Here is an 11,166-nt window from a genome sequence, read left to right on the forward strand (position 1 = left end):
ATATCCTGCTTACCCTTTAGACATCCTAGGCCAGGGGCTCATCCAAAGCCATAGTTTTGCATTCCACTCAGAGAAAATCAAGCCTCTCTGTCCAGCTTGGAGCCAAAAACTCACAAGCCAAAAACCAGACCACCTGGCCTGTTGTTCTCCCTAGGATGGCATGGCATCCAGTCAGGGAAAGTGGGGAAAGCCGCATTCTCCTGAGGAGCACCATCACTTAGTTGTTGCTATGGCAACATGGTTCATTCTTTACTATATGGAGGAGAGCACTTAATTGGCCAGCTAAGGCTATTACTTTACAAACAGACTGGATGGTCCAGTTCAACAGGTTCTCTCTTACTAGAGTCTAACTTCACAAATGCAGAATCATAGGTTTGGAAGATACCCCTATATATCTTCCAAACCAACCCCCAAAATCCTATAATGCTATCTATGTTCAAGGAGAATTTTTCCTGTGTTTTTTTTCTTCTTCAGGGGTGCATTCAATAATGTGATTCTCCCATCTAAGAACGTAAGAATAAATCCACTGGATAAGCTCCCTCTAGTCTGTCCCCTCAGAGCAGCCAAATAGATGCCTATGAAAAGTTCACAGGCAGAACCTGAAGCATGAAACCGTGAGTCCACACATAAAATTCAGCCACTTGATTCTGCTGAGCATATAAGCTAGAGCAGGCTTCTCCAACCTCGGCCCTCCAGATGTTTTGAGACTACAATTCCCATCATCCCTGACTACTGGTCCTGCTAGCTAGGGATCATGGGAGTTGTAGGCCAAAAACATCTGGAGGGTCGAGGTTGAGGAAGCCTGAGCTAGAGCTAAAGACAGAGACTGCAAGAAACTTTGGAACAGTGATATCTTCATTGATTACACCATCTTGCAATTCTTGTATTGCAAGTGGAGGCATTGGTACATGCATACAATGATTAAACTTTCACTTGTGAAAACAGCAGAAAGGTTTACTTAGAATGTGCAAAACAGAGTTTATAGAACAGCCTCCCCCAACCTGGTGCCTGCCTTCTAGATATTTCATACTACAACTCCCATTAGTCTCAAGTAGCACAGCTAGGCTGGCTGAAGCTTGTGGGAATTGAAGTCTAAAACAACTGGAGGGCACCAGATTGGGCAAGGCGTTGTTACAGAGCTTGTTTTAAAATTACAGGAACCTGCTTTAGATGCCAGAAATGACATCACCATTTGGAATAAATTTAAATGGGGTCACAGTCAAACTCCATTTACTTATATGGGCAAAAGCAGCCCTTTTCAGCAGTATCACATAATTTTTTTTTAAAGTTCCAAACATTCCTCCATATTTCTTGCCCTGCTGCCAAATGTGCCTAGGCTGATGTGTACATGTAACATTCATGGAATGTGTGTGAGAGTGAGCAAAGCACTATTTGGGTTACCCCCTTTTGTTGGTAACAATATTTTTATTAGGTTTACAGAGGATTAGCGTGACCTCAGCAGTTCTAAAGCTATCATTTTAAACCACAAGGCTAATCTACGTCTAGAAAGACATTTTTCCAGTAGATATGTCATTATGTACAGCGGCGGCAGCAGCATAGACCAAAGCCTGAAGTTCTTAAGCAATTATCCTAAGTGTGTTTACTTTCATGGAAAACAATGGGACTTGCTTCTAAGTAGAGATGTCTTTAGGGTCAGTGTAGCAAGACCACTCAGAAATTTATAGACATTGACACTTACTGTTTTGCAGAAGCAGACAAAGGCCATTGTCATGATCTGGCAGGACTACAGGGAGGAGGAAGAGGATCCCGGAGAGAGATGTAGCCAGGACTGGGACACACTGGGGCAAGCTGGGGATGGAGAAGGGAAGGTTGGTGTAGGAAGTACTCATGGGGTGACTGAGGATGACAAGGGGATGAGGGTCAGTGCACAGGAACCAGAGCAGCAGGACCCATCACCAGAGCCAAAGGGGGCCCTGTCTTCACAAACACGACAGGCTCTGAGGCAGAAGGAGAAGCGTATGGGATACTCCAGGAGGCTGAGGGAGGCAAGGGCCCAGAGCCCAGCTCCCCAGCTGGCCAGGTGGGGCTTGGTGTGTGAGTCCTCAGCTGGAGTAGGCTTGGAACAGGTGAGGGTCACATGCCTCATCAAGCCCAGATGCTGCAATCAGCATGCAGAGTATAAAAGGGCAGCAGAGCTGGGGTGCTGTGTCTGCTCAACTGTCCATGTTGATGGGGCTCAGCTTGGGTGCTCCTGGAACTCTGTGGGACTGTGCTTCAGTTTGGACTTTAGACATGTGGATTGACCCTGGACTGGACATACTGACTTGCTGCCAGGTAAGCCAGGGGTTTAGGACAGACATCAAGTCTAGCTCTCAAGTTCCCAGCAGTGGACACCTTGCTGCTGTTTCTTCTTCCCCTCTTTCTGAAGCTCCAACTAGGGGCTCATTCACCCTTCTGTTTGTCCCATGATTTCTAAGCACAGATCTAAGAGGTTTTTCTTTTGGCCTGCTGCTTTCCCCAGGAAAGCAGTTTACTGCTGAATCAGAATAAACCTCAATCCACAGAAAACCCCATAGATGTTACAGCTGTGATTGGCTATCCTGACAAGGCAGCCACAAGCTTTGGTGGGAGAACAAGCTGTGATATAAGTGGTGGTGGCTTTAACTCCTTCTCCACTGGAAATCCCCCCAGCTGGTATTATTTTACTTTTATTTAAGTGTTTTTTCAATCTACTCTTCAGCCCAAAAAAGAGTGGCTTGCAGTACTCTTTCTCTCTCACACACACACAGGCTTACAAAGAGATGTGACACAAAAGGAAAACTGATCAGGAGAAGATGAAATAAACAATCTCAGATTCAGATTCTTAGTAACTAGTTATTCTAACAGCCAGCTGAGATGGGGAGGGGAATCAAGGAGAGGAGCCACCAAAAGTAACAATAGAGTCCTTTCTCTTCTATCCTCTGTGACAGCCTGTTGAAATGGCTGTTCCAGGTTTCATATGGGTGTCTGCATGTTTTCTCCTCCATGGCTAACGTCTCAGGAGGAGACGATCTAGACCAAAGTCTCCATGTAGTAGGAAGGGGTCAGGTCCTTCTCCTTGTACCATGGCCCCCAGCCAGCTTGTCATATCAAATTTAGGACTTTAGGTGAGCTTTTTTTGTTGGAATACATCTGTCTCTAAAGACAATGGAGCCTGCCTCTGGGGGGCGAGGTCAAACCACTGTGTTAGCAGACCTGAAGTGACATTCTAGTGTGCAAGCTTGGACTGTGTGTAAGGAGGTCCTGGGCCGCCCAAGTGACAAGACCTCCCTCTCAGCTCCGCTGATGTGGTCCAAAGGAAGTCAGAGCAATACTCTTGGCACCAGTTGTGCTGTAGGATATGCTTTAAAACAAGGAAAGATAGTGGATTTGTTCTTGTTTAATAATTGCAAGAGGCCACCTCTGTTCAAAATGCATGTGTTCCACTGAAATATTGTCTGGATTTGCGTCTAGTACTATGAACCATGGTGTTACAAGAAAAACATCTCTTTATTATTTAACTTGCTTTAATAATTTGGAATTAATAAAAAAGAAATATGAGATAAGTAACTGTTACTTAGAAATATTTTATGAATCACATCTGGATTCTACCCCACTCTAAGGAGTTCAGACCGGGTTTATCCCAGGGTATTCTTACAACTACCCTGTGAGGCAGGTTAAACTGAGAACTAGTGACTGGTCTACAATCACTTGGTAAACTTCATGACTGAGTGGAAATAAAAATTCCCTGGTTCAAATCTGATACCATCCACGACACTAGCTGTAAAGACATACAATGCTGCCAACATTTAATCTGTCTTCAGTCAGGCTATTAAATTGGAAAATTGCCAAGTAAGTTTTGCTGATACTAGGATCATCTTGAAGTATATGGCAATTCTAATTGAAGTTTCAACAGCCATTAAAATTGACCAGAAGTCTGCACATCTGCATGAAGTAAGGCACACATGACTTCACTGTGTGCCCTTACCCAAGCAGCTTCAGGTAAATTCAGTATGTTTAAAAAGATCTATACAAAAATGCAAAGGAACAGATAAACCCTTGCTCAAGGTCAAATCAGACATGTTCATTAAAAAAAGCTGCGGAGGCAATTGCAGTAAGGATCATGGCAAGTGGGAAGGTCAATTAATCTCTCCCCCCCCCCCCCGCCCTGCCCTCCATCTTGGTCACAAAGAAAACCACACCCCTGTAAAAGATGGGGGAGGTACTTCCAGCTACCTCACCCACTGCCCTTGGAAACCCTGTAAGAATCTGCTGCAAGAGAGAGATTGTCTGCAGCATCATGGGAAGGTTGTTTCTAGGACCAAGGTGAAACTGTAAAGCTCCCTTGTTATTTTTGCTATTGGATAATGGATGTTGTTTGTGTAATCTTGTTATATACATAGCTGTCAACTTACAGATTTGAAAATAAGGGACCAGCAGCCTCGAAAATAAGGGATCAGCAGCCAAAATAAGGGATCAACAATTACTTTGATAAAATACATTTTGTTGCGTGCAAATGGCTTTAGATAACTATTAGGTCCATAAATTACCATATAGCATATATTCAACACAAAAAAACAGCAACAATTTGTTGTTGACAAAGGACAGCTGGACATAGAAAGGGCCCCATTACCTTCAGTAGCTTATTTAAGGGACATCATCAATAAGGGACAGCAGCGGGACATGGTGCTGGGATAAGGGACTGTCCCGCCAAATAAGGGACGCTTGACAGCTATGGTTATATAGTACTGAAACGTTTTTTGTATGTTACTATATTTGATGTGTTGTTTTGCTATGTTATTATGGAATTGTTTTTGCAATTTGGTTTTTGAACACATTTCTATTTTCTTTGCTGTAAGCTTCTTTGAGTGTGATTTTTCTCTTTGTGTGTGGAAAAGCAGCATACAAAAAAAAAGACTGAATGCTCTTAAAGCTGCTGTTAGGCCCAGTAAGGAAACTTCTATTGCTGCAAATGAACGGGAGCATAACTTAATGTTACAAGCATCTGCTTTGCATGCTAGTTCAAAGGATGAGATAGCAGACGATAGGAAAAGACCTCGGTCATTGCCAGTTGGAATGGGCTAGATGGACAAATGACCTGAATTGGTATAAGGCAACTTCCTATGGTCCTCACCCTGTTCCTACCTCCTGCAATTCTTTAGAAGATAAAACTAGACACATTAAATATGATCATGCATGTAATGTTGTCTACTTTGGCCTTCAGTTACAATGAAAGCACCCAACATCCAAGGTTTTAAAAATGAAACTATTATGTGATACTGACAGCTGGGGATTATGCTTCTTTACTGGTTTTTCAGTCTCTACCTTGGGGTGGGACATGTGCATACCACTCACATCCTTCCATGCATGTATTTGTATAGCAGTTGCCTCTGTATCAGAGAAAGGGTAGTCTACAAGTTGCACACTATATCCTCAGCAACAGGCACAATGCATGCTACTAGGTAACTGAAGCCCCACATTGGAAGGTGATCTATTTGTAAAATGACTCATGAACTAAGCTGGGGTGACAGTGCTAAAAGAGATCAATTGAATGGTCTCAAGGCAATGTGTGAGAGGGAGGGACTTACCTCTGTTTCTTCTCTCTGGTGGCAGGACGGCATTCGAGATCAGGTGAAGTTCCACCTCTAGAAATTGATAGGTAGGCTAAAAGTTGAAGTTCCAGGGAGAAGAGGGTCTTGCCCTACCACCCTCAAAACTGAATTGCAAGGAAAGCTGGAACACAAAATATGAGGCCTGCATTGCAACATTAGCTTGGCCAAATAGCCTTAGCAGGCAAGACAGAAAAGCACCACACCTGCTTCTGGAGCTTAGACACCCAAAGTCTAGTGTTAGAAGCCAAAGTAAAGTGGGAGTCGGAATGCTTGAACATGCTGGAACTGATCTGATAGGGCACAGCAAGTGGTAGAAGTTTCAGATGAGCAAGGTAATAGGTGAGGAAGGTATTGTATATAACAGCTAAGCGTTGCACTAAAACTGAGGATGGCTGAATACTCCCTTTCCTGCTTTTATCCTAAAACTTTGCATCACTCACTCACCTCGCTATTATTTTGATACCTATTTTTAAGAGCAGAAACATTTTAAGTATGCAGAAAAAGGAAATTGGGTAAAGGCATTCAAAAGATCTTAGAGCAGCACATACATTCAAATATACTTTCCTACATCACTATATCCCCAAAGTGCTGCTCCTATACAATTCCTACCCTTTACATTTACGCACAGCTTCTTTACACTAAGATTTTATGAATACTTCTCTGTACTGAACTGTGGTGGTGAAGTTTTTTTAAACCAAGGCCACACAAATACTTTTTTCAGTGTGCAACCTTAAAATTAAGCTTCAAAACTGCAATATTTTTCTTCATGCTTTATATCCTCTTGGAAGCCAGCCAAACAATACTTTCCTTCTTCTCTGCTCAGCAAAACCATTATGTTGATTGAACTGAAGCCAACATGCACACTCATGACCAATCTTGTCTAAAACTTTATTCAGGAGGGAACAAAATTGCATTTGTGATGCTACAGATTAGATTGTGCAAGAGCTTTCGTTCTGAAGCTGCAATTTTTAGAGATTTACACAGGCCTCTTTCCAGATGCAACACATTCTACAGATAAGATAGAATACCTGTCTCCTCAGGAAATTTGAGGGAGAAGACAGAATTAAGTCACACACTTATTGAAACAGTAAGACTGTAAATGCTCCCTACACCTCTCTACAACTATTGGGAGGAGTGGGGAAGCCCAGATGGTAGTATCTGAGCACCACCTCCTTTCATTTCAGGATGTGCATGCATCAACTGAGCTGTATTTTAGTGCAAGAATAATGCACTACTGAATTTTAGATGCCACATAAAAATACATGTTTTCTTGGACATTCAGTAGCCTTTACTACAGTTGAACATTTATGCTCTTTTAATGAGATGACTTTAAAAACCTAAGAGCAGCCCTGCTGGGTCAGATTGAAGATCCAACTAGTCCAGCATTTTGTTCCCACATTGGCCTATGGGAAGCCCACAAGCGAGACATGAGCAAAAAAGCACTCTGTGGCTCATGTTTCTTGGTAACTGGTATTCAGAACCTTAACTGTCTGATATAGGAGGTAATGTATAGATCTGTCGTGATGAGAAGCCATTGATAAGTTTATCCCCCATGCTTTGATCCTTGATATGCTATTAATTCTTTTTATAGTTGTTTTAAGTATGTTGTAAGCTGAATTATTATGGAAAAGCTGCATAGACTCAACTGAAGGCATCATGAGAGGGTGGCTAAATGCCAGTGACCACCTACTTATTGCTAACATCTACGCTTTTTTCCATTTGTAATAATAATGATAATAATAAATTTATACCCCGCCCATCTGGCTGGGTTTCCCCAGGCACTCTGGGCAGCTCCCAACAGATTAAAATATTAAAAACTTCCCTAAACAAGGCTGTCTTAGATGTCTTCTAAAAGTCAGATAGTTGTTTATTTCCTTGACATCTGATGGGAAGGTGTTCCACAGAGTGGGCGCCACCACTGAGAAGGACATCTGCCTGGTTTCCTGTAACCTCACATCACGTAGTGAGGGAACCGCCAGAAGGCCCTCGGAGCTGGACCTCAGTGTCCGGGCAGAACGATTGGGGTGGAGACGCTCCTTCAGGTATACTGGGCAGAGGCCAACACTTGGAATTGTGCTTGGAAATGTACTGGGAGCCAATGTAGCTCTTTAGGACCGGTGTTATGTGATCTCAGCGGCCGCTCCCAGTCACCAGTCTAGCTGCCGCATTCTGGATTAGTTGTAGTTTCCGGGTCACCTTCAAAGGTAGCCCCACATTGAGCTTATCACAGTAGTCCAAGCGGGAGATAACTAGAGCATGCACCACTCTGGCGAGACGGTCTGCGGGCAGATAGGGTCTCAGCCTGCGTAACAGATGGAGCTGGTAGACAGCTACCCTGGACACAGAATTGACCTGCGCCTCCATGGACAGCTGTGAGTCCAAAATGACTCCCAGGCTGCACACCTCGTCCTTCAGTGGCACAGTTACCCCATTCAGGACCAGCAAGTCCTCCACACCAGCCCCCCGTACCCCCAAAACATCACTTCTGTCTTGACAGGATTCAACCTTAATCCCTTAGTCGCCATCCATCCTCCAACTGCCTCCATGCACTCACACAGGACCTTCACTGGTTCTGATTTAAGAGGGATGTATAGCATCCACATACTGATGAACACCCAGCCCAAACCCCCTGATGATCTCTCTCAGCGGCTTCATATAGATGTTAAAAAGCATGAGCGAGAGGATGGAACCCTGAGCACCCCACAAGTGAGAGTGCAAGGGTCTGAACGCTCAATCCAACACTACTTTCTTAACATGGCCCAGAAGGAGCAGAACCACTGTATAACAGTAACCCCAGCTCCAAGCCCCTCTAGCTAGTCCAGAAGGATGTTGTGGTCAATGGTATCAAAGGCCACTGACAGATCCAGCAGAACCAGGAAACAGCTTTCACATTTGCCCCTAGCCTGCTGGAGATCATCAATGGTGGTGCCCAAATAATAATTCTGTGTGCATTTACAGCAAAAATAGTGTGATAATATAACTAAGAAAGGATTTCAGGAAAGGACCTTTGACACCAATAGTAGCATTTGAATGCAAGCTGCCCTTCTTTTTCAGGGTATTGCGGAGCTTGCCACATGCCAGCACCCTTGTGAGTTTTTGGATGATCTAAACAGAACTTTTAAGAGACAACGGAAAATTCCACTTTATGCATAGCAGAAAATGTGTCCAGAACAATCACCACATAAGGCAAGTATATGGATATTTTAGGAGGTATATTATGTGATACCGCTTAATCACACAACACAATTACTTTGCTTTCTCCTTGGCTCCTTGGAGCATCAGCAGAGATGAGGGAGACTTGTTCATGGCATATGAGCCACGGGGAGTGAGCAACGTGAGGTGAAGACCAGGTGTTTACTGAATCTACATATCAGAAAAATAATGTAAACAGGTCTCTATATACAGTAGCCTGTCTACACATCCCCATCAATGCTACCACTCACTGTAATGCTGTGCTATGCCTTCTTTTTATTTGATGCATGCTATGATGTGGGAAGCAGAGGAGTTAGTGACTAACAGCCTTAAGTCCGATGCACGTCTTCATCATTCCCAAACAGGCGAACTTTGGTTGAGACTGAAACTCTGCAATTACAAAGACCAGGTAAACAATGAGCTACGAGAACCAATGCAATGATCCCTGCTTAATATACATACTAAAAATAAGCTTTCAACAGTGATTTAAATTTATCCCTAAAAGGCAGCCAAACACTACCCAAACAGAAGCCTTTCTCTGAATACTGGCATGATACAAATAAGAGATTACACAGCTACTTGTTTAGCAGTTATCTTCTGTCTCCATGATCTTGAAAATACAGTATTCCTTATGCAGATATTTGTGGAAGACTATCAGTTCAATAGCGATTTGAAAGTCACTGAAATGGAGTAAAGGATGGAAAGTAATGCACATCCCTGCTCAGAGCGAATGTTAGCACCCAGCATTCTTGGGCAGATGCCAGGGCCCCAGGGTCCCTTCTTGAAAATGCCCTGCCAGCCCCAGCCCCTTGCTGCCCACCACCAAAAAGATTTCTGACTTGGTGCCCCAAACAATACTAGTTAAGTGTTTTCACTAATTCCTGAAAGCAATGTTTTGTTGGAAGCATTAAATGTCAGGTTGACCTAATTGCTGGTCACACTTTGAAGTATGTACTGCTGCCCATTGCCAGGTAAACTTGCCAGGGTTGACTGAGAGGGGGGACGCCTATGAAAAGGCATTTTGCCTAGGCCTCCCTCCAAGCTGGAGTAGACCCAGGACTATGATTTAATGATTCTTTATGACTCATCTTTCTTGGAAAACAAGCATTAGAACTTGTGAACTGCTTATTTGGTGGGTTGCCGAATCAGAGCTATATGAACTGCAGAAGACAATGAAATGAAATAATAAATGTAAAAAAAAAGTCATGTTTAAATTTAAAGCATTAATTTTGATGCTTATAGTACGGATTATATATTCATAATTGCAAATTGTAACTGAGTTATGAAACTTTATATTCTTTGAAATGACTGCTTAGAAAATAAATGATAAATGCATTATATTGTTGGTTAGTTTTTTAAATACAGGTAGTTTTGTGAAGTCGCATGAAATTATTTACTCTGTTGTTTTTAAAATGGTTACTCTGACAATATTTATTACAAATATTCTCGTTTAGTTTTTCTATTTTTAGATATCTATAAATTTTGCATTTATGGAAAAAATAACAAGCAATGTAGAACATAAAATCCAAGTACTACAATAACAATTGTAAAAACATAAAAAATATACTAGTTGGTAAAAAGATTTAGATGTTTATAAACTTTGCTTTCTGGCAAATACATCTTTCTCCCCCCCCCCCCCTTTATTACACACAAATGAATCAAAATAAGAAATGGATCAAAATTGCAGAAATGTATGATATAAAGTTATGGCAAGAGTGCGTAATCTTTCAGCTCAAGGGCTACATTCCCTTCTGGGAGTCAAATGCCAGTGGTGCATGCGATGGAGGCAAAAGTGGACAGAGCAATAAATGTGAATTTTACCCTTGTACAACCAGGTAGGCAAGAAGCATTGAGAGTTGCAAGATGCACTCCTACCAAGCAAAAGTGCTTGATGGTGCAAAACAGGGCTGATGTGGGGTGTTGCTTGGGTGAATCTGAGGACCAGACAGAGGCATGAAGGGTCATATTTAGCCCCCAGGCCTAAGGTTCCCCATCCCAGTGTTAAAAGGAATAAGCAGGCATTACAGGTGGATTATCATCTCACATTTAAAGGAACAGAAAAGCTAATGCACCAGATTCAACTAAATTGTAGAGCTAGTGGAAGCCAGCGCAGTAAGTTCTGCTAGTGCAAGAGACATGCCATCCTCTCATCCATATGTGTTCTCCCTGTAGCTGCTTAGGGAGGGTCAAGAGAAACCCCAGAACAGTGCATGTAGCAAGAAGAGATTGTTCCTATCTGGCAAGCTGAAATACTTGTGCTGGCAATGATCTCCTCAGCACAATGATGACTTCCACTCAAAATCTCCAGGCCTGGTTATTTGTTTGGAACAGAATCTGATGAAATGGCTTGCTTTTTCTGCATTTAGGATTGATTCTTGTACAG

The 11,166-nt window shown here is 42.7% G+C and overlaps 1 protein-coding gene and 1 long non-coding RNA gene across 7 annotated transcripts in view; both read right to left on the reverse strand.

Moving 5' to 3' along the window:
• The window catches only part of LOC310696740, a 44,914-nt gene extending 39,165 nt beyond the window's left edge, over positions 1-5,749 (reverse strand). Inside the window, exon 1 of the long non-coding RNA XR_014520705.1 lies at positions 5,568-5,749. This is a non-coding gene — a long non-coding RNA (uncharacterized lncRNA). The remainder of the gene's footprint in view (positions 1-5,567) is intronic.
• A 3,290-nt stretch (positions 5,750-9,039) lies between these two features.
• Positions 9,040-11,166, reverse strand: part of CCDC34 (coiled-coil domain containing 34) — a 17,199-nt gene continuing 15,072 nt past the window's right edge. For all 6 annotated transcript variants that reach the window (XM_083465294.1, XM_083465287.1, XM_083465288.1 and 3 more), the window contains one exon: positions 9,040-9,173. In XM_083465294.1, coding sequence (XP_083321420.1) covers positions 9,113-9,173 — 61 coding nt within the window. In that variant the 3' untranslated portion in view covers positions 9,040-9,112. The remainder of the gene's footprint in view (positions 9,174-11,166) is intronic.

Source organism: Podarcis liolepis, assembly GCF_965112155.1.
Source record: "Podarcis liolepis genome assembly, chromosome: 1".
NCBI lineage: Eukaryota > Metazoa > Chordata > Lepidosauria > Squamata > Lacertidae > Podarcis > Podarcis liolepis.